A 25,088-nucleotide genomic window follows, 5' to 3' on the forward strand; every position below is an offset into this window, starting at 1 on the left:
TGTACCCCTGGGGATAAAAATATATTATACATTTATAAAAAATTAAAATAAACAAATAAATAAATAAATAAATAAATAAATTTTAATCATTTAAAAAAAGTCTCCATATTGGTTTTGCTGATATATTTAAATTCTAATTCTATAAATTCAATTCTTCATACTTAATGGAGAGTGGCAGAGAAGAAAGTAAAATAAAATAATTGGTCTTCTAGTTGCTAAGAGAAACCAGTAAGTAGAAAGGTTTAAGAAAGAGAAACAGCTACAGTACCTGCAGTAGATAAGCAGTAGTTAGTCATAAAAGTGTCTAGATTAGTATTCGAGTAATAACTATTTAGGAATTACTATGTTAATGAAAGAGTCTCATACTTAGCAACCAGTTCACTGCTGAGGAAGTTTTACCTTTGTCTATCATTGCTAACACTAATCATTTATTTTTTGAAAAGTTTTGATCGCTCTCTGAAGATGTGAATTTTACTTCTTTTCCTATTGAGAATACACACAACAAAATAACAATACAATGTATAGAATATTCTTACTGAGTGGAATAGCATGCAGTGTCCTATCCGAGACTGGATGTCCTCAGGCCCAGCATTACAGGAGTCCTCTCGAAGAAGTTTCCAAGTTTGACATTGACAGTTGAAAGCAAACAACCCACTGAACTGTGGTTCACTGGCTCTGCTGTCGTCTACGCTGCCATTACATGTCAAAATTCTACCACCAAAGGTGTAGATCATATGTTTTTCTGAGTCCATACACATCTATCAGAACAAGGCAACAGATTGAATAGTTACAGATTGTTCCTGTCATGTGGGCTAAAATGAAACCAATGTATGCAGTTTTAGATTCTTGAGAAACTAAACTTTGTCTTAATAGCACTAAATACCGCCCCTGTTTATCATGTGCACTTACTACACTATGCTCACCACCTGGCAAAGATTCAGGATGCACTTCTACGTACTTTTTTGGGTTTTCATTTTTCCCAGAAGAGCAAAATACACTGGGTTAAAGACCTTTATGTTTTATTGAAACTTTATTTTTGCCAAATCAATCAATAACATATGAGGTGCTGATTTATACCAAAGAGTGAATGCTAATCATACTCTATGGGTAAATAGAGTATGATTTACCTCCTCCTTCTCATCCTTCTTAGAAAAACTCCCTTCTTTCTATTCTAGGCAAGCATCCATCCTATTAATCTTGCTACCCTTTAATCAGAGGGCAGCTATGTCAGTAAGTGATATAACTAAATTTATCTTTCTGCATTTATTTCGCAAAGCTCTTCCAATTATGTTGTTATAATACAGTAAAACAAAGAAATGTTTGCAGCAGTCTCCAGACTGACTTCTCTAGTAATGAATCTGCCTTCTTTAACATACTACTATAAATTTAATTTTCTTTGAGGTATGTTATACAATTTATGTTCAAATGCCAAACTTGATTCTTTCATTCTTTCCAGTCAGGGAGATCATGGCTTTTCATAAAAATATCTCTGATAAAAAAAGCCATCTGTCACAAGACAGTAAAAATCAAATTCCATTTCAAAGAATATGTAAGTCCTAGCTGGGAATTAGATGTTGAACACAAGTGGCATTGATATTTAAAGAATAAACTGCATATACAAAACATTTATTTTTTGGTTAAAGCACAAATACTAGCCATTGTATGTTCAATTTTCTCCTCCCATCAAATTGTGCTATTTATCTATTTTTGTACTGTTTTCAGGAAAAAGCTATTTTCATAATTGTAAATGTTGGCTTTTTAATTAATACTGAAAAGATTCTAGCATCTCCTAATTTCCCCCTAACCACTAAAAGATCCAGTAACTTCCCATTTCCCAGGTTTCTGACAACCTTCCATAAATTAAGATGAAAATCTACTATTCCTCAAGGTTAAAACCTGGTGAATATGGTTGAAAGTATTCCCACTCTTTAACCTTAAATGATCATATCATTAAAAGCGATCCATAAGTTGCTGAAGACAACTCAGTATGACCCCATTCATCTACTACATCACTGTCTGAGGTTTCACTGAACCTGTGTCACTCTACCCTGTCCTAAGGACCAAAGGCCCAGATCTCTCCAAACACCTCAGGATCATGCTGAAAATGGAGGGATCCACATTATGGGAGCCTATTTAAATATTTACTAATTTACAAATTCATACTAATTTTGGCTAATATCCATTTCCAGTGGTTCTACTTCAAAAGGAGTTTCTATTTCTGTCTGGGGATATTTAACTTTAATTTTGATGTGGCTATTTTCATTTGTTATTAGTGGTGAAGCATAAACATTTTTATCTTGGTAGCTTTTTCCATTATACCAGACCAAACCAACACAAAAAAAGAGTGAGAAACTATAGTACTTTCATGTACTCTTTCCCATATCTTAGAACAAACAGGACATAAAACAGATATAATTAATTTTATTCCTTTATCTTGGTTCTTCCCTGGATAAGATAAGCAGTTTCAATGAGGGTCAATTGTCAAACAAGAAGTGTTACTCACTCTAGGAAACTTTATGTTGTTCAGCAGTTTAGGATTTCCTTTTCATTTTTAATCTCTGAAAGAAATTTCTGAAAAGCTAGTAACTTATTAAAGTCTATATGATAATATTAACATCTTTTCTCTTGAAGACTTCAAGAGATCATTTAAGTCATATCTTGAAGACCACTCACTCATCTACTCTATTGTGTTAGATATTTAGTTCCTAAAATCAAACAAATAGTGGATAGCCACTTATTTCCCACCCCAATTTTTTAAAATCCAAAAGTCTTTATTTTGCTCTGTCACATGAATGCAGACTGTTTAGGATTAGGCTGGGTTCAAAACAATTTTTCTCCTCACAAACTCTGAAGCTTTCTAACTAGTGTTGCTCAACACATCAACCTCCAAAAAAATGATTCATATTAATCTGGCCCTTGCTTACTTACAGTAACCAGATTCCTCTCTGCGGCTTTCAGGATTTTTTCTTAATCCATGGTTCTAAAATTTCATTAAGAAAGTATCTAGAAACAGCGCAGAGGATCATAGGTTAAGGGAGGGAAAACTGGAGGGGAAGTCATCAGAGAGGGAGAAAAACCATGAGAGACTCTTTACTATAGGAAACAAACTGAGGGTTGTTGGAGGGGAGGTGGGTTGGGGGATGGGGTAATTGGGTGATGGGCATTAAGTAGGGTATGTGATGTGTTGAGCACTGGGTGTTACAGGCAACTGATAAACTACTGAACACTACATCTGAAACTAATGATGTACTCTAAGTTGGTTAACTGAATTTAAATAAAAAAAAAAAAAAGAAACTAACTAGGTAAGGATATTCTTTAACATTCATCCTAATCTGCCCCTGGCATTCCTTTAATTCTAAAAACTGTCTTCAGTTCTGGGACCCTTCTTCCTTTTTAACCTTAAGGCATGTTGTTCTCAGTTTGCATCCATTCTCTTTTTCTAGAACTCCTATTAGATGGATATTAGAACTTCAGGATCTTTTCTCTGTTCCTTAACTTTTCTCTCATAATTTCAGCTCACTAATTTAGTAATATTTAGAGATGAGAGCTTTTTAATCAATTGACTGAAACTTTTAGTTTGGCTATCAAATCTTTAACTTATAGTTTTTCTAGATATTTCTTTTTCATGAATGAAACAGCCTCTTGAATTGCTCTAAAAATACCACTTAAACGTAAAGGCTTCTTCAGTCTATATAACTAGCTGTTTTTCTTTGTTAATTCTTAATCTGTTGAGTTCACTACCCCTGTCTCATGGTATTCATTATTTTCAAATATTTGATTTTTTGTGGGGGGGGGCGGGGGACTGTTGTTCTAATCCTCTGTCTCTTCGAATTCCTGTTCACCTGCCTCTTCATATACAGCAGCCTGCTTCAAGGGACTGGAAGGGAGAGATGAGATATGATGCTGTCAAGGGCTCCACAGCTGCTCTCCAGTGGCTCTTGGGAGCATTGCCCTATCCATCCAGCTCCAGTGTCCACACTCAACACCTGACCTGTGAACAATTACCTCAGTCAAGTGCTGCTCAAACTGGAGAATGCCCAGCTGTCCAGTCACCAACTGATCACCTGTTTGCCCCAGCTACATAAACGTTGAGACTCTATTTTTTAAAAATTTTTAAAAGATTTTATTTATTTATGACAGAGCGAGTGAGAGAGGGAACACAAGCAGGGTCAGCTGGAGAGGGAAGCAGCAGGCTCTCTGCTGAGTAGGGAGCCCGATATGGGGCTGGAACCCAGAACATGACCTGAGCCAAAGGCAGCCGCTTAACAACTGAGCCACCTTTTTTTAAAAAATAAACTTTGACTCTAGTTGCTACAATCTTAAGGACTCTGGTTTCTTCTGTTTGGATCTGAACCTATTTGCTGTCTACCTTACAGGAATTCTCCCCAAGGACACTCTTTCTTGTTTTCGACATTACTATTAATGTATTCTTTTGCATTTCATAGTCTATGGGGTAAGAAGAGAGAGAACGTCAATGAGCTGAGATCTCCAATTCTTTGACTGAAGTTTCTCCAGTCACTTCTTGGCTAGCTTATATTCTATTTTCTAGTAATTTCCTCAAAAAGTGTTTCTACTTGAAGGACAATTCAGGTAGTTATAAACTCTTGGCTCACACTGTCTTGTCTTGAATACCATCTAGATGTTGCTCTATTGTCTCTCTTAGCATTGAATGTAGCTGTAGAGGAATCTGAAACCAGACTCATTTTATTTCTTTTATAGGTGACTTGATAATTTTGCCTAGTTGCCCAAGAATGCATTTTTATCTTTGAAGTTCAGTATTAATTACTATTATACATCCCCGCTTGGTCAATTTTCCCTTAATATAGCATGCCCCCCCTTTTTTAAATAGCATGCCCTTTTGATACATAAGTAGTCTTCGATTTTATTTATAAATATTTGTTCTGCTCCACTGTTTTGGTTTTCTTCTTTAATGTCTCCAATTATGTGTACGTTGGTTCTCTTCTGACTGTATTCGCTGTAATTTTCTGGCTAATCCTTTCTACATCTTTATTTCTGTTCTCTTTATCTGCTCTTCTTATTTCCATGCTACATGACCATTACCTACTCTTTATACTCCTTGTAGATTACCCTTCATTTCTCAAAGTGGTAGTATGTTTTTCTTTAGTTCCATTCCTGGATTTTATCAGGTCCAGTTTCACCTATACCTGTTACTTGGCCATCTCATCTGCATTCTTGAATTTATGCTTTCAAGCTTCATTAAACCATTTAATTCATGTTAGAATAATGGAATATAATTTCTCACCTGCTGCTGGATGAAGAAAAGGTTTGCTTTTCTTTTTCTTTTTCCTTCTTTAGAGTACCTGTCTAAAGATTTGGTGTTTATCACTTTCTAGTTTTTCGTATTTAAGTGAGTTTAATCTCCCTGAACCAGATAATAGAAGATTCCTATACAAGGGTGATGCTCTTGCTCAAGGATGTCTCCTATTGCTACTCAATTAAATGGCTTCTTCAAAATATGGTATTTCTGTGAAGTCATGTCTTCTCTAACTATGAACTTCATCTGGTTTAGGGGGCTTCTATTTCATGCCTTGAGTTCTGCCCTGTTACACTGTGTGGGCTTCAAAACTAGCTCTGGGTATTTCAGTTGTTTCTGGGTAAACTTAAAAGGAATTGGGAATTGTGGGTTTCTCTGGTTTCTGGTTTTACTGGGTTTCTCTGGTTTCTGGTTTTACTGAATATGTGACTTATGGGGGTGTTTTTTCTTTAATCTTTTTGTTTGGTTCTCCTTGTCACAGAAAATCATACAAAGCAACATGGAAAACTTCAGAACTATCTTAATAAATCTAAAAGTCTTTAATTTTTTAGGATGTTAAAATCTTAAATGGCAAAATAACTTCTAAACACATCTTCATGCCTCTAGCTTTCTCAACATTCTTCTCAAATATGAATGGTAACTGTCAAGTCTTAATGTGTCATGAATGACACTAAGTAATTTTTGGAGTAGCTTTATTTATATGAACTAGAATAGAAAATGGGGGCTTATAAAGATTATTTTAATTGTTGATATCCTGGTTTCTTCATCCACACTGTTCTTCTATTACATCTAGTCAGATGAAAATCAAGCATCATGTAACAGAACCTAGCTTCCAAGGAACATTCTATTTTATCAAAGTCAAGACAAACAAAGGTCACAGACAAGGACAATAAATGTGCTATACTCAAGCTACCCCTAAGGTATTCTTTTTTCAATCTGTAAAAATATAGACATAAGCATCTTTTGTAAAAGAAATTTGTAACCAGGTGGAAGAAAATAAATGGTTTCCCTAACAGTGTTATCTGCTGATGTTCTGTTTTTTTGTTTTTTGTTTTTTTTTTTAAAAGATCAGAACCAGCCTAACATTTTTTTGAAGCTATTATTTGCCATATGAACAACAATGAGGATGTCAGCAGGGAAGTGGAAAGCTCAGTTACGGAGAGCCAGAAGGAGTTCTAATTCAATGTGAGGAATACTTTGAAGACTAGTATTTTTGATTTTCCATCTACCACTCACTTCATAGGCATAAAACTCAATCCTCTTTTCCTTATCATTTTCCTATAACAACTACTTGTTAATGTAAATATGTCAGTAGTATAGTTTAAAAGCAAAGAATTAACAAAAATCTCCAAAGAAACAATAAATTTTTAAAAAGACCAGTGTTTTAATTCCTAGGCCCAAGCTAGATTCTGTAATTATCTTAGTTATCACTTATCATTTCTCAAGTACTAGATAATGAAAGCTATGTTCATCAATACAGTGTTACAGATTTTTTTTTTAAAGTCTTTTTAAAGACACCTGGGCACCTGGGTGGCACCTGGGTGGCTCAGTGGGTTAAAGCCTCTGCCTTCGGCTCCGGTCATGATCCCGGGGTCCTGGGATCAAGCCCCACATCGCATCGGGCTCTCTGCTCATCGGGCTCTCTGCTCAGCGGGGAACCTGCTTCCTCCTCTCTGTGTCTCTGCCTGCCTGCCTACTTGTCTGTCAAATAAATAAATAAAACCTTTAAAAAAAAAAAAAAAGTCTTTTTCTCCCCCATACTACAAAAAAAACTTCTGGATATGGGCTGAGCCAAGTAAAACTGCCTGCAGAATTCAGTGGTTACTGTTTTGTGTACTGACCTATACTAAACTGATGTGGACTAAACATTCAAAGACTCGTAACAATGATAATGACATCTATGGGGATGATGAGAAGTAGATGTGCATTAATATTAAAATGGCATATAAATTGCTATGTGTAGTCTTCTTGTCTATAGCACCATTATGTGATTTCTCTTGGTGTTCAGTTCAAACTTAACTTCACCTAGTGTATGTCACATTCCTATCTGCTTTATATAACAAATTTATGATTATATACAAAAGTAAAAATATTTCACTCAAATTGGAAGCTCTAGATTTCAAATTCTCAAACTCATTATAGAGTAATTTTAAATTTCTCCCAGGAATGTAGAGTAAAAAGTTTTAAGAGTGTAAGCTGTTACTGTTGAGTTATGACCATTTATCAAAAAATAGTTTTTCCTAATATGTACTCTCCATCTACTCTCTATAAATTTTTATAAATTAATGCTTGTTGTTCTAAGATCTTGGTGTTTTATAATGCACTAAATACGAGAAAAAAAAATTAAAGCTAACTTTATACCTACTGAAATAAGAGTTGTTTTTATTGTCTATACTAGGTATTTGTAGGAAGTTACCAATAGACAATGCAGCATAACATGTAAAATAGACTCTAAGAACAAGAGTTACTGAGCACTAATTAATTCCACCATATATTTATCTGTGCACCAAACCTGATGATCAAACACCAATTTCGGCCCTCCATCAGCAGCAGTGTCCTCGCTGAGTAACATCCATGTGTTTGTGTCAATGTCATAACGATAGAAGTCACTTTTCAGAGATTTGCTGTTCCTCACGGAGGAATCCAAATAACGCCCCAATGTGTAGATTTGCCTTCGTTGAATGTCAATGCACATTTTATGACATGATCTGGCACTAGGACCATTCTGTGGAGAACAAAGAAAGAAGAAAAAAATTCAAAGAATAACAGGAAAATAAAATTAAATCCCTTTTCCGAGTTTCATTAAAAGGTTTGAAATAGAAGTCCAACACAGGGTTTAAATCTTACCACAGAAATGCTTAAAATCTACCAGAAAAGAAGAGAGGAACTACTGTGTACCTTATGGCACTCTGTTTAGAACACTTACATGGCTTCTGTTATGCACCCACTGCATTGTAGTCATTCGTACACAGAGCTTGATTCTCCAGTACAAGTCAAGTTACAGACATAATTGGTTTTTTAAAAATATTTCTCATTAGAATTTCTCATCAGAATCTAGCACAAAACAGATACTCCAAAAATATATAGACCTGCTGCATTTCATAACTGGAAGGAACCTTAAAAAAAATCTCTAGTTCAATTATCTCCTTTTAAAGATGAGGAAATATAACCCAAAGAGGGGAAGTATCCTCCTGAAAGCTAGTAAACTAGTGACAGCGCCAGAATAAAAATACCAAATTTGATTTTTTCGTCTACCCTTTACTTAACATAAAACTGACACTCCTGAGTAAATAAATAACACAATGAAGGAATAATATAAAGAACACTATATTATCAACAAAATTTAATTATTTGAGATCACTTACATCCCTGGACTGAATAAAAGTTTAAAAAAATTACTGTAGTTAAGCATAAACTAAAAATAGAGTTCATGAGGGAAAAAAAGAACTTCAGTTGGGCAGGATCTGATTAGCTGAAATGCGGAAAAGAGAGTATTTGTTAAGTATCTCCTAAATTTTATCCATATTATTACACTGTATGCGTATGTATATTTCATTCAATCCATATAACAACTCCTTACGGAAATATTACCATTTTAGAGTCTAAGTAATCTGTCCACAGTAACAAAACTAGGAAGTAAGACAGAAAATCTAAGCCCCAGGGTAACTAGAACCAAAAACTATGTTCTTTCCACTATTCCAGACTGTTTTTTTTTTTTTTTTCCCCCACAAGATAAGAGAAACAAAAGCAAAAATGGACTTAATCCAATGGGGATTATGACGGAAATGAAGATTTCCTACTGCAGAAAGTTGAGTAAGGCAGAAAGAGAAACCTGGTCAATGACTGACAGAGGAGACTGGATGTAATCCTGCAGGCAATAAAGAGCTATCATGGGTTTCTAGAGCAGAACATTAAAAAGGCAGTATTATGAAAAGTGTATTCTAGCACTGTTATTTAGATTAAATGAATAAATATATTAGGCAGGAAGAATAATTTCACATTAGTGTTATCAATCCAGATGTCAAACTGATTTGTATCTGTACTTTAGTATTCATACTGATTACAATTTTAAGACTTATTTTTCAAGATTTTTGTCAAGGAAACTTTCTAGCAGATAAGATAGAAATACTATTTTTTGAAAGAATGTCCTCCACAATTAATCTCAAAATCAAAGATAGGATAATATATAATAAATCTATGCCATATATCCTAAAATATGAAATTTGAAATTTAACAGGGGAGGTAACAGAACTTCTTGCTTCAGCTGAATTTAGCAGAAGTGCTATTAAAATGATGATGAGCAAATTATACCCTAAGAAGAAAAAAGGAAATGAAGATAAGAAAAGAAACCAAGAGAATAGAAAACAGAGAAAAAAATCAAGATAATTAACAAAGCTGGTTTTCTGAAAAATTAATAGAATTGTAAACCATTAGCAAGACTGATTTTTTTAAAAAGGAAGAGAAAACACAAATTGCTAAATATGAGAAATGAAAGCAGGAACATCACTTAGAGGCTCACTAGAAGTTAAAAAGAAAAAAAGGACTATTGTGAAAAACACTGGTAAAATCGGACAATGTGGAGTCCTTGAAAAATTATAAATTTACTAAAACTGACACAAGGCGAGAGAGAAAAATCTGAAGTCACTCTATCGAAAAATTGAATTAATAATTTAAAATTTTCTTCCCACAAAGAAAATTCCAGTCCTAGATAAATGGTAAATTTTATCAAGATACAAAAGGAAGAAGTAATATTCCTAACTTACTTTATGAGGACAATAGAACACTGAAGCCAATTAACAATAATACCACAAAAGAGGGAAAATAATTTACAAGCAATCAGCAACCAGTATACTTCATGAACAGACACAGAACTAATCTTTAACAAAATATTATTAAATAAAATGCAATATATATAAAAAGGGTATTTCTTAACGAAAGGGGGTTTATCTCAGGAATACAAAGTTAATTTTATTTTTGAAAACTGATCAAAGTAATTTACCACATTAAAAGAAAGGAAAAGAATACAATCTTATTTATACAGAAAAAGCATGGGATAAAATTCAACACATATTCACAAGGAAACTCACAGTAAAGGAGGAATAGAAAGGAACGTCCTCAATCTAGTTAAGAATGTATAAAAATCCTAAATCTAAATTTTCATTTATGGTGAAATACCCAATGCTTTCTTGCTAGGATCTGTAACAAGATGTGTATTTTCACTTTTTCTTATTAAAAAAATTAATTTATTTGATGAAGAGCATGCAAATGCACAAGCACAAATGGGGGGAGGGGCCGAGGGAGAGAGAGAATCTCAGGGGACTCCCCTCTGAGCACGGAGCCTAACTCAGGGCTCAATCTCACAACCCTGAGATCATGACCTGAGATGAAGTCAAGAGTTGGAAGCTTAACTGACTGAACCACCCAGGCACCCCCACCACTTCTAATTAACACTATACTAGAAGTCCAAGTCAGCACAATAAGGCATTAAAAAATTAAATAAAAGCTTGTAACAGAAAAAAAGAGTGAAAGGAAGACATAAAATTTTCTCTATTCACGGAAGACATGACTATTTATTGAAAACATCCTTAGAAATCAACAAAGAAATAACTAGAAATAGTATGTAAATTTAGAAAAGTGCCATGACATGAAAGCAATATTAAAAACCCAATTTATAAAAAAAATAAAAATAAAAAACCCAATTTACTTCTCTATATTAGTAATAAGTAAAGAGAAGATAATTCTTTTGGGTGGGGCAGAGGGAGAGAGAATCTTAAGCAGGCACCACGCCTAGCACAGAGCTTGATGCAGGACTTGATCTCACGACTCTGAGATTTTGACCTGAGCCCAAATTAAGAGTTTAATACTTAACTGAATAAGCCATTCAGGCACCCATTTTTTTTTTTTAAGACTTTATTTATTTACTTGACAGACAGAGATCACAAGTAGGCAGAGAGGCAGGCAGAGAGAGAGAAGGGGATGCAGGCTACCCACTGAGCAGAGAGCCCAATGCAGGCCTCGATCCCAGGACCCTGGGATCATGACCTGAGCTGAAGGTAGAGGCTTAACCCCTTGAGCCACCCTGGTGCCCCACAGGCACCCCATTTTTTAAGTCCCACTTAAAATAGCATGAAAAAAAAACAAAATATACTAGGACTAATTTAATAAAAATATCTAAAACCTTCTATCTAAAAACTCCAAGACTACTGACAAGGAATGAAGACTGAAATAAATGGAGATTTAACCATGTTCATGGATTAGAAGACAGTATTATTAAGACATCAACTCTCTCCAAATTGATTGATAGATTTAAGACATTCCCAATCATAATCCCAATAGTTTTATAAGTTGACAGTATGATTCTAAAATTTATAATTTTTAAAAAGAAATCACAATAAGTAGAAGAAAGAATGCATTTTTGAGAAGAAGAATAAAGAGGTCTCACATTACCCGACCTCAAGGAATGTCACAGTGATATATGAACAGACCAAAAGATAATGGAGCAGGATAGGGTATTCCAAAAGAGGCATAACTTATATGATCAGTTGGTTTTTGACAAAGGTGCCAAAACAATTCAACAGGGAACAAGATAGGAAGCAAAAAACTCTCATACATTTCTAGTAGGAATATAAAATGGTACAATCACTCTGGGAAAAGCTATAGTAGCTTTATCAATGGATGATAAAGGGTGAAAGTTTGATGAGTAATAGCATACCTCAAAATGTCCTCCCACAAACTATATATCAATTATAGAGGGAAAAATTTGGAAGGCACTCTCCTTAACCATGTGATCAAAGGTAACACAGACAAACTGATATAATGTGCCTCCTAATAGGATATTTTAAGGAGGACCCAATGTCATTCACATGGCATTTGTGCTAAAAATGCTCAACCTAAATCCAAACCTAGGGAAACAAGAAATAAATCCAACTGAGTGGTAGTCTACAAAATAACTACTCTGTGTTCTTCAAAAACGTCAAGATCAAGAAGGATAAGGAAAGAGTGAGAACAATTCCAGACTAAAGGGGACTAAAGAAACATGATATTGAAATGCAATGCATCATCATGAACTGAGTCCTGGTCAGGGATGGAGGTTGGGGGTGACAGTGGGACACCTATAAAGGACATTACTGAGGTATTACATGGGTAAGTGTCTATAGTCGAAAAGGGCCTGTGGATTAAATTAAAGTAGCAGTTCTCAGGGGGAGTCTGGGATCTCCAAGACACTTTGGAGAGTCCACAGAGTCAGGTTTTAAAAAAAAAATACCACTAAAAATTTGTCTTTCCATTCTTATTCTCTTATGAGTGTACACGAAATTTTCCAGAAGTAACATGACTTTTGATATAATAACAGATTGGATACAGAGCAAATATAAATCCAGGTGCCTTCTATTAAGCCGAACATTAAAGAGATTAAGAAAACTTTATATAAAACAGTGCTACTTGATGTATGGTGGTTATTTCAAGGAAATGCACCTATGTGACTTGAGTTACATGCTGACCTAGCTGCTTTTTCCATGGAACATGATATTTATGTGAAAGAAAACTAACAATCCAAGTGTAGTTATTCAGACATAATGGTTATGACAGACATTCTCTGAAAAATGAATGAAGTTAGTATGTCATTTTGAAGGAAAACAACTGACAAAATTTGTTGCCAATGATAAAAGCAAATTTTAAAATTTAAAATTTGTTTTTAAGCAAAAGTTAGAATTTTTAAAACTGCAACCTGCTATTGTGATTTTGACACCTTCCCAACTCTTAGAAGACTCTTCTAATGAAACTGATAATAATATTAACAAATATAGGGTTTTTGATAGTGTATATAAAATGTCAACAACTGGAAGATATGCAGAACTCAGGAAACCAGCAGTTTTCAAGTGACCAACACATGGGTTAAAAAAAAAAACATTCATGGGTAAAAGACCCATTCAAAAACCAAGATCAACAACGGATCTGAATGTGACAATATAAAACATTAACTGATATGGTTTCAGAGTCTATAATGCAATCACCCTGAAGAAAGAACCACTTGTCAATTTGGGATATGAGATCAAAATAGACCATGTGCAAATATCTGAAAAGGGTATTAAATACTCTCCTTTCCAAAAAAAGTAACCATGTGAGGTCCAATTTTCTTCATATATTTCACAGAAAACAATGTGTTACAAGAGATTAAACACAGAAGCAGAGAGGAGAATCTAGCTGTCCTCTACAAAACCTGACATTAAAGAAATTTATAAAAATGCAAACTAAAGAAAAATATATTTGTTTAAAACATTTATAAAAACTTACTTGCATATATATATACATATATATATATGTACATTTAAAGTAATTATTCTCTTCAAGAGCTGAGTCATTCTATTATCTATCAATCTCCTAAATGTGTTTTTAGATACATATTTAAATAAATTAAAGTGAATTAAACTAATACTGCTTCTTAATTGTATATCATGGTTTTGAGACACAGGCCCTGGGGTATCATCAAACAATAACTTGTACTCACTAGTATAGAAAATAAAACGAGATATATGAAATATTAACTGTTCAATTTTGGAAGGAATGAATATTTATGTAGAGCCATTCACTATTACCATATATTTCACAGAAAGATCAACAAAAGGTTTTTAGGCATCTATAGGAAGAAAGCAGTAATAAACCATAATGAATCTGAACTCCAGTACTGAGTCACCACTGACTTCAAAATAACAGAAACAAAGTCTTCTCATCAAAATAATTTCTACGTTTTTCCAGTACTACTTTAAAATAATTATTTATTTTTTAAAAAGATTTTATTTATTTATTTGACAGAGAGAGATCACAAGTAGGCAGAGAGGCAGGCAGAGAGAGGGAGAGAAGCAGGCTCCCTGCTGAGCAGAGAGCCCGATGCGGGGTTCGATACCAGGACCCTGAGATCATGACCTGAGCTGAAGGTAGGGGCTTAACCCACTGAGCCACTCAGGAACCCCAACTTTAAAATAATTATTAATTGCATTCCAAACATTACTTAAATGTAACATATGTAAGTGATATAAAAATAAACCCATGCCACGTTTCGTAAGTAGAACATTAATATGACCTTAGAGTTCCCCGTAAACTACCCTTCTCTCTTGCCAAAATAGCTACTCTCCTGATTTTGTATTTATCTTCCCATGCTATCTTTCCATGCTTTTCTCCAGCATTAACTTTTCATTTAATTTAGCTTACCTATTTGCTCACTAACAAATAAACATAATTCATGCTCAGAGTCTAAGTCAGGGAACAGAAATGTGAACTAATCATTTTAGTTACCCATTGAAGGGTAAGTGGTGTGAAGGCACACCAAAGGAAGCTTCTGATTCTATGCGGAAAAGGTGAGAAAGGTTTCCCTAAGAAAGTCTGAACTGAGTTTTAAGAATAAGTGTTTCTAAGAGCTGGGTGCATGGGAGGAGGAGCCCTCTATTAATTTCAAACAGAAAAATACATTATTGCCAAGGGACCGTCAGGTGAGAAAGCTGAATTCCAGCAACTAAAGGTATGGCCGGCACATAAACTCAGGAGATAAGGCAAGACAGGTAAACGGGGACCAAATTATGATGAGAGATTTGAAATTTATAATCTAAGCCAAAGGAACTAAGGTTGATAAACTGCCTTATCATTATGATTATGGATGCTAGTTATTCATACTTTCCTGTATCTATGCCCTTTGATAGTGCCCCTCACCATATAGTGACTCTAGCCTTGCCCATATGACTTCCTTTGGCCTATGAGACAATACCAAATTTAGTGGAGTGCTCATGTCTACCTTTTCTCCTTGCAGCCCTGGACCCTGACATGAGAACAAGCCCCAGCTCGCCAAAAGGAAGGTGAGCAACTATGTAGAACAGAGTCAAGTAATCCCCACTTGAAGCTATCCTAGGCTAGCTGACAGCCAGCTGACTCTGGGACACATGAATGAGTCTAGCCAAAACCAAAACAATGGCGCACCAATCTGTAGACTCCTCAACAAACTAAACACCGCCTGCCACATGCTACTGAGGTTTGGTGGGTGCTTGGAATAGATGGAATGTAAGAGTCAGTGAAACAGGGACCGAAGCTAACCATAGGGTTTAAGCAAGTGTCACATGGCCAGATATGTTTTTTAATGAACAGAAAATAGAGAACAGATTAACAGTGGAGGCAAAAGTTTAAGAAAGAAACCACAGTGTTGGAATTGGTGCCAAAAGGAGTAGAGCAGAAAAGAATCTGAAATGCAATACTGGGTGCTAGAACTGTCGGAACTTATGCGCTAATTAGACATATTCAATGAAGGAGGAGGATTTCAGGTTAAATTCTAGACTTACTGCAAGAATAATTATAGATGCAATCAACTTAGATTTATAATAGTTTAAAAGAAATTAAGTTAGGAATTTTTTTAGATCTCTATTTTTGTTGAAGATACCAATAATCACCTCAGAAAATAGTACTTTAATACTGAAAGACAAAGAGCATTTTTACATATTTTCACAGGGATAACAAATAGAATTTAAGATATCTTTGAAAAGATAAAAACTACCCAAATTAATCACTGGAACATGCTGACTAAGCAGAATCCAATTTCCTACAATTAAGTACAGCACTGATCTTTCTGAAATGGTCATTCTACATTAAAGGCAGTGGGTTTTCAATTAGGTCTTTTCCCTCACTTTTCATTTTCAGCTCCCCATCATTTTATTAAATTTATTTTTCATCTTGTAATCTGAAACAGCTTAGATGGAAGGTACAATAAAAAATTCTATAAAGATTTAGAAAAAATAAACATATTGACATTTGCTTTATAGTAGTGTATAATTATGCACTTAAATAATCCAAAGCCATAAAGCCAAGCCACCTTATTTACTAAGGAAATGCTTTATGTATATATGTATTGACAGACACACATGTGAATACAATTTTAGTCAAAAATAAAATATGTATCATTTGTGAAAACTGATATATAGTCAAATAGTGAGGAACCCAAATAGTGAAAAGGTAAGACCATTAAAAGCACATTTTTTTCCAGAGGAAATCAAAATAAGATGAACGCTCGGAATAAAAGCAGAGGTGACAGGAACATGAGAAAAAAAGACCATTACACAATTGCATTTCCAGACTAAAGTAGTTAAAAACTACCATTATATTGGTTACCCATTTCTATTTTCTCTATGAAATAGATTTGTTCACGTACCAGTAGTTGAAGAACCAGTTATAGAAGCGAGAAATTCAAGAATACTTAAACCAAACTTGTTTACCACAAATTCTTCTGCCTCTACTATGGATACAGAAAAGAATACAAATCATCCAGAAAAAGAAGGGTACACCCATACCCTATCGTCATACAGATGGATGAAAAGTCTGAGAACTTGCCTCTTTCTCAGTGTCTCTAGAGATACATGTCCACTGGTTCTCCTTCACACTGTACGCCCAGAAGTCAGCAAGATCTTGTGTTCCATCCCAGCCACCAAACAAATAAACGGTCTCTATGAAAATTAGAAAAATATGTATAAAAAAACCCTTAAGGATAAAATTTATATATAGGCACCCAGACGTAGCCATGTTTTTAAGATCACTTAAGGTACATCTAAATAAGGTTAAAAATGAAATTTGTAAATGGGTAACATTTCAAAATATATACTAAGCTAGTATCTCCTATACACGGGTATATGGAAAGGCTGCTGCAGGACTACTATTTTGAGAGATTTATAAAAATACGAGTAACTAAGAGACATTCCCCGAGATTCTTTCATAGGTCTTGAGTGGGTAAGAAGAGTCTGCATTTTTTCAAGTGTCCAGAGTGAACTGCATGTGCTGCCAGTTTAGGAGTTTCTGTGCTGGGCCACAAAAAATTTACATTTAGCAGCTTCTTAGCAATGCAGCTTCAGATGGTTAAGAAAGGAAGAAAGAAAAAGAGAGAGAGAGAGAAAGAAAAATTCCAATGGACTATATGGTCTAAAACAGAACATAAAGACATCTAGCTATTTCTGAAAAAAACTTCACATTAAAACTGTTTTCCTCTATTGCATCATCAAAAACAATGGTTAACACTAGCTTTGAGTTAAAGCTAGACACCTGAAGAATAAGGTGATGTACAGCCTTGGCATACCCATGGAAAACTGGGGAAATCTTTTCCAAATACACTATGGTAGGCTTAACCCCTCAGAAGTCAACATTTAAGTCATCCTAGGTATCTTGAAAACTTGGTTTCTTCTAACTCTGAAATGTCTATTATATCCATGGACTGCTTCACTGCAATTTCTTGCCCCATGAATGGTGACAAGCTTTATATGTAACACGGTTATCATCCACCTCCTTCTTTATAATAGTGCCTTTCTTTTCTTCAAATATTTCCCCCCACTGAAATGTCTTATCTCTACTAGTTACACAAGCCCACCAATTATTTTTTTTAAAAGTTACAACATTCCCCCCCCTTTTTTTTAAAGATTTTATTTGAGAAAGAGAGAGAGCACAAGCAGGGGGGAGGAGAAGGAGAGGGAGAAGCAGACTTCCTGCTGAGCAGGGAGCCCACTGTGGGGTTCCATCCCAGGACCCTAAGATCATGACCTGAGCCAAGGTAAGATGCTTAACCAACTGAGCCACCCAGGTGCCCTTCTTTCTTTCCTTTTTTAAAAGTAAACTCTATCCCCAACATGGGGTTTGAAGTCATGACGGCAAGATCAAGAATCATATGCTCTACCAATTGAGTCAGCCATGTGCCCCTCTTTAAAAAAAGATTAAGTAGACATACAGGAACATTGTAAAGCTATCTACACCCTAATCAGCATGACCTAGGCCTATTTATGTGGAGACTGTCATCTAAGTTAGGTCCCACCATGAACAGCAACAATTCAAAGTGCACTTAGAAATACTCTAACATCATTAAGAAAATTCTTGCCATCCATAGAGCTTTTTGTCATATTTTCATATAATTTCAAACTCTAAGTGAATTTTCTAAGTGAAATGTGCTATTCTTTTTTTTTTTTTTAAAGATTTTATTTATTTATTTGACACAGAGAGAGGGAGAGACAGTGAGAGAGGGAGGAACACAAGCAAGGGGAATGGGAGAGGGAGAAGCAGGCTTCCCGCTGAGCAGGGAGTCTGATGAGGGGCTTGGTCCCAGGACCTAAGGATCATGACCTGAGCCAAAGGCAGATGCTTAGCAACTGAACCACCCAGGCCCAAGAAATGTGCAATTCTATGCCCAGAAGCTATGGAAATCAAAACAATGCCTCTGGGTAAGAACATACCATTGGAAAAGGATTGAGTTCTAGTGCTAACTGGGTAATTAAATCAAATACAGGCCACATAAGCCCCCCGGCTCTTAGTTTTTTCCGCTTACAAAACTCAGTGTTGTGATGGTGTTCTTCAGATGTAAGTTACATTAAGACATTCTGAAGGCTATCAGACAGCATTTCTATCTCTAAAACATGCACAAAAATAAAAAAATACTCTGTAGTTACTAAGTGCCACAGACGCAACAAAAACAGAATTACTGTATCCAATTCTATGACTAACTCAATACCTAGAACTTTCTGGCTCTGTGCATAGGTAAAATAATGGCAATTATTTGAAACTGTTAAAAAACTATCATATCTCAGAACTATAAAATAATCCATTACCATTAGTTAAGTAACATTCTGTTTCCCAAATGGCATGCAGTAGTACCAGATAATTCAAGTTTTACAGGAAAAAAAAATTGAAGAATTTTCATCTGGCTTAAAAATTATTTGCCAAGGCCTCACTGTAATGGCAATTAACCTTGTTAAATTCTGAAACCAGGAGAGGGAGGGTATATAACTAAAATAGCAATAGCAATTGACCTTTTGTTTTATAGTGTTTCTGGGTACCCTCTGGATAAGGTTACCCTGGTTCATTAACTTTAATAACCCTTCCTCTTGGGCTCTGGGTTCTCAATGTTCTTTCTGAAAAGCAGGTCTCTTTGTACGCATAAATTCTCACAGCAAAGAAAACCCACATTTCCACAACAGCCTCATTGATAGCTGAGCAAAATAAAATCTGGCAGAGAGCAAGCATCCCAATGGAATTAATCCAAGATGTCATTCTTGTCTTTGAATGCTTTGTAGTTGCAGTTGAAGTTTAATAGTAAAATTGAAAGAATCGGATGGAAACAGGACCTTTTGACATACCTGAATAAAATGCATGACAAAATTTTAATTAAATCATCTAATCATTTAAGTTAAGTCATTCAGAGATGAAATAATATCTAGAAATAAACATGAGAAAAAGTATAATTTAATGCATAAAGGATATCAAAAACTTTTAAAGATTACAGAAATAACTGGAGAGAACTGTAGTAAGAAAAAAAGTAAGGAAAAGAGAAAAAAGAAAACGTTATTTGCAACAGGGTCCATTCTCATGCTTATCAGTTATGTAACAATTCACGTACATCCCTGGGCAGTACAGTCCTCTTCAAGCAGCAGCCCTTTCTCTGTATTTTTTTCTTAAAGGCACATAGGCTGTTGTGGCTCCCCATTTCCCCCGGCACTCAGAGCAATGTTCAGTCAATGTTTTCCCAGGGCTAGTCTGAACTGACAAGGTATTATACAGAAAAGAAAGCACAGTTCCTATCCTCAAGGAGCTTACAATCTAATCAAGAATATAACACAAGTATATAAATCACCATAAGGCAGGGCAGATTAAATGCCGTAAGAAAGGTAAAAAGCACCATCTGAGTTCAAAAGAGGGAAGAGAGTATACCTACGGGGATTCAAGAAAGGAGGTATTTGACCTATGTATGCATCAGAAGGTGGCTCTGTGGGCACCTGGGGGGGGGTTCAGTTGGTTAAGTGTCAGACTTGATTTTGGCTCAGGTCATGATCTCAGGGTCAGGAGATGGAGTCTCCGGAAGGGCTCCACGCTCAGTGCGAAGTCTGCTTGAGATTCTCTCCCTCTGCCCCTCCCCCCCTCACATGTATGTTCTTTATCTCTCTCTAAATGAATAAATCAATCTTTAAAAAAGAGAGAGAGAGAGGGAGAGAGAGAGAGAATGTGGTTCTGTTGCCAGAACGGGAGACAGAGAGAACGTTTCAAGCATGGTAAAAAGTGTAACAAAGGCACAGAGACAGAAAAACACATGAAAAATGTTTTATTTATAATTTTTAAAAAAGATTTTATTTGAGAGAGACTGAGCATGAGTGAGAGAGAGAACAGGAGCAGAGGGGTAGAGGGAGAGGGAGAAGCAGGCTTCTTGCTGAGCAAGGAGCTGACACGGGGCTCGATGCCAGTGCTCTGGAATCATGATCGAGCTGAAGGCAGACGCTTCACCAGCTGAGCCACCCAGGCGCCCCACATGAAAAATGCTGTAAAACACATGGTCTCTAAAGTCAGGCAGATCTTGATAGAACTGTAGTTCTACCACCATAGCTGCATAACTACCACTGCTTTCCTTAACCCCTGGTTTCCTCATATCCAAAATGGCACACCACAGCACCTAGCTCATAAAGCTACTCTGAGAATTAAATTACATAATGCATGCAAAGTGGTTAAAACTCTGTGATGAGTAAATGCACTGTTCAATTTAAAAGAACACAGAAAGTACCAGGTAGTAATGAGGTTAAAAAGACAGGTAGTGGCCAGATTGTGGAAGGGGTTAAATGACAATATAAAGGCTTTGAAATCAACTCTCCAGACAAGGAGTAGTTTCAGAAGATCCCAAGCAGAGAGCTGTAACAAGGCCCGCTCTGAACCTGCAGCATCATAGGACTTGCCTGAGAAGGAGAAGCCAGCAAAATAGAGGGACTGGAAATGAAGTGACCAGTTAATAGCCTATGTTCAAAATGTCAAACCAATTTCATTCTGAGACTAAATGAATCAATCATCAACCAGTCAGTCAATCTGTCATTTCTGAGGCCACAAAAACTAAAATTCAACCACATTCTTTAGCACAGGTCTTTTGGGTACCAGCAATACTAACATACACATCTCATATATACTAAAAATAAGGCAGAAATATTAACACATCAGTGTCTTTACACCATTCAGCACAAAAAAGCAGGCTTTTTATTTTGAGTCCAACTGTAAGATCTATCCTTCTACTCTGACTCTTATGGGTAAATCAGACTGTGCTGACTGAATAATCCTCCACAAGATGGCACACTATTTTCATAATTAAATCCATGTTTCCACCTCCAAACAGTATAGAATACAAATACTATACACTCATACAGCATGGACCCAATGTTAAACAAAATTTATGTGTCAAAAAGAAGAGGTAGGAGAAGAGTTAAAAGGATAGTGAAGGAGGTTAACTTAATTATTAGTTTAATACAGACACCTAGAGAAAAACAAATGAAATGGAAAAAAAGTTTTAAGAAACACGAAATTATATTCAAGATAAAAATGAAACCGTCAGGGCGCCTGGGTGGCTCAGTTGGTTGAGCAACTGCCTTCAGCTCAGGTCATGATCCCGGACTTCCAGGATCGAGTCCCGCATCGGGCTCCCAGCTCCTTGGGGAGTCTGCTTCTCTCTCTGACCTTCTCCTCTCTCATGCTCTCTCTCACTCATTCTCCCTCAAATAAGTAAATAAAATCTTAAAAAAAAAAAAAAAAGAAAGAAAGAAAGAAACCATCAGGACATTTATTCGAGTTTAGTCCTTCTGAAAATACATTTGGTAAGACCTTAAACTGACATGAGAATTTTGAAGAGAGGAATGAACTAGAAGGAGAAAGCTATTTTACATGTTCTTTAGCCTTACTTTCCTCAGCCATTCCCCTGAACTCTTATGACCCAGCAGGTTATCAACTAGATTTATCTGTCTCCCTTTTTAAACAGAACTATAGGGGCGCCTGGGTGGCTTGGATCATGATCTCAGGGTCCTGGGATCGAGTCTCGCATAGGGCTCTCTGCACAGCAGGGAGCCTGCTTTCCCCTCTCTCTCCGCCTGCCTCTCTGCCTACTTGTGATCTCTGTCTGTCAAATAAAGAAAAATCTTAAAAAAAAAAATTAAACAGAACTATATTTTTACATAAAGCTATGATTATAAATCTAGAGAATGATCCTTTAGTTGAATTCAATATATATCATATATGTCTTTTTTTCAATATACTTTGTATTTTTTTAAAAAGATTTTATTTATTTATTTCACAGACAGATCACAAACAAGCAGAGAGGCACGTAGAGAGAGAGACCAATGTGGGGTTTGATCCCAGGACCCTGAGATCATGACCTGAGCCAAAGGCAGAGGCTTAACCCACTGAGCCACCCAGGCGCCCCTATTCTTTGTATTCTTAATTAAGGCTGTATTTCTAGAATTCCTTTCTGATAACTATATGAAAGAAAAAAGATTCAATAACTGGTAGCTAAAGAAACAGCCAAATGGATATGTTTGTAATTAACAACTAAAATCCATATTCACCTATTTCCTTCAAAAGTTTCTTTAAGGAATTTAAGGAAAACCTATATATGGCACTGTGGGGCGGGGGGGAAGGGAAGGAAGGAAGAAAGAAGCAAGAAAGCAAGCACTTTCATATAATGAGTACAGAACAGTCAAAGGTTCAGATTTTCATAGAAGGGCTCTACCAAGTGACAAGCAACACTCCTTTAATTTCTTTTGTAGATACCAAATACTGGGATTTTGCCTGAGTCTTACTACCTTTCCTGAGAGAGGAAAAAAAGGTGGCACTACACATTCTCAAAATTCAATGAGAGTTACCCAACAAAGAATTGCCTGGTACAATGAACACTTACATTTTCATCTAAACAGACTTCCACACCGAAACAGAATAGACATACCTTTTCTTTCTTTCTATCTGCCTTATTTTACCCAGAGTTGAAGAACTGAAGTGGAGAGGTGCCAGGTATAGGGATTATACTCAATAAAACTGACCAACACATGCAATAGGACAAAATACTACATTTCTTCTCTAACATGGTATAAATGATAGAATTCACTTAGGATGACAAAAAGCTCTGAAATTAAATAGTAAAATTTATACCATCAAGTATTTTTCTAAATTGTTACTCTACCTTTAGAGCTGTAGCAAAATGGAAAAAACTATAAAGGTGGGGGGGAGAATTTAGCTACCATTCTATTTTTAAGAAAACAAGATACACGAAATACCGGGAAGCAATAATTGCTTTGAAATACAAGCCACTTCAAAGATGAGATGAAGTTTTACACTAGTGAAGGTCTTCTTAACTCTTTGAGTTAAGAGTCCTTTTGATGATCTGAATTCATAGATTCTCTTCCTAGAAAAATGTACACAAACAAAATTTTGCATATAACTTCACCAGATTAAGAGCCCTTGCTCTGGAAATTCTTAAAATGAATACTTAAAATAATGACTGGGTCTTTCTATTATATTTCCCTACTCTGGCATCAGCTTTATAAAGATAAAACTTCTAGGTTCTTCAAACTCTACTTGGGGAAAGTCATTCTTTACTACTAACTCCACCTAATCCTTATCAGCAAAATTCTAAATTTTTTTTTTCCCCACAAATCTTACAAATATATTTATGGTTTCCCTTCCTCTCTAAAATATCAGTGAGGACAACACAGATAAAAGATGAAGCAAATATATTGAAATAACAGTGGTTAGTTAAAATGTGGGATTATGGGTCAGTTATTTTTTTTCCCTCAACACTACTTTTCAAGTTGTTTTAAATTATTTCCACTGTGAGAGTCTGTCAAAAACAGAAACCAAGGATTAAAAAGGTCTCTAGACTTACATAAAACTCTCTCAACAAAGTTAATCAGTATATACAGTATAGTAATACTGCACATAAAAATACAATTACATAAATAATATATACATTATATACAAAATACATTATTTAACTCTCCCAATAACTTATTCTTCCCATTTTTTATCCTCATTCTAACTCACTCATGATAAAAAAGTGAGTGGTAAAGTCAGGATTCAAACCCAGGTATGTTTAACACATACACCCCCTTCTCACAAACTAAACCCTCAACCATTACATTTGATTGCTATGTCAGTAAGACTGGACTAGAAAAAGTTCTCTCAGAGATTTACAATGAATATGATCTCTCTGAAGTTGACCAAGTTCAACCTCATGGTAGCAGTTATAAGAGGGCTCTGGTATAGATATGATAAAATAAAGTACATGAAAAAACCTTGGTAACTGATGCTATTAATAGTTTTACAATAGAAATAGAAGGATTTGTAAAGAACAAATCCAAAGATACTCCAAATTCTGCTCTGCATGCAAATTAAAGTCAGAAAGCATCAAATGTTGCCTAAAAGAATGCAAAACTCCATATAACATTTAACTTTTCTATCTTGATCCCAAGGTAATGATAACTATGGCCTTAAAGAAACACAGTCTATATACCAGAAAAGAATAAGTGGAACCATCAAAAATTTTAAATATATTAGAATATAAGCCACAACATGGAGCGCCTGGGTGGCTTAGTCAGTTAAGCGTCTGCCTTCGGCTCAGGACATGATCTCAGGGTCCTAAGATCCAGCCCCATGCTGGGCTCTCTACTCAGACGGGAGTCAGCTTCTTCCTATCCCTCTGCCCCTCCCCTGCTTGAGCTCACTTTCTCTCTCTCTCAAATAAATAAAATCTTAAAAAAAAAAAAAAAAGAATTTGCGCCTATGTGTATTTATTGGACTCTCAGAAGAAAGGATGTAAAAAAAAAAAAAAAGAAGAAGAAGAAGAAGAAGAAAGGATGCCTAAGGTTCTATAGCTGAGTTGAACCTGTATTTGTGGGAGGGAAAGGATTTGGGAAGATAGACCAACATTAATTAGGGGAGCAAGTTCAGATGCCCTAAATGAATCTCTTCTACAAAGAAACTAGTAATACTCCTAAACCAGCTCACAGGTTACTAT

General features: G+C 35.6%; 1 protein-coding gene across 2 annotated transcripts in view; it reads right to left on the minus strand.

Annotated features, from left to right (window-relative positions):
* The window catches only part of MKLN1 (muskelin 1), a 323,612-nt gene that overhangs the window by 53,732 nt on the left and 244,792 nt on the right, over nt 1–25,088 (minus strand). For both annotated transcript variants that reach the window (XM_032869094.1, XM_032869086.1), the window contains 3 exons: nt 16,640–16,752; nt 7,788–8,000; nt 537–758 (listed from right to left, as the gene is read on the minus strand). In XM_032869094.1, coding sequence (XP_032724985.1) covers nt 537–758; nt 7,788–8,000; nt 16,640–16,752 — 548 coding nt within the window. The remainder of the gene's footprint in view (nt 1–536; nt 759–7,787; nt 8,001–16,639; nt 16,753–25,088) is intronic.

The sequence above is a fragment of the Lontra canadensis genome, unplaced genomic scaffold, assembly GCF_010015895.1.
Source record: "Lontra canadensis isolate GAN:19392208 unplaced genomic scaffold, GSC_riverotter_1.0 scaffold2, whole genome shotgun sequence".
NCBI classification, from domain to species: Eukaryota; Metazoa; Chordata; class Mammalia; order Carnivora; family Mustelidae; genus Lontra; species Lontra canadensis.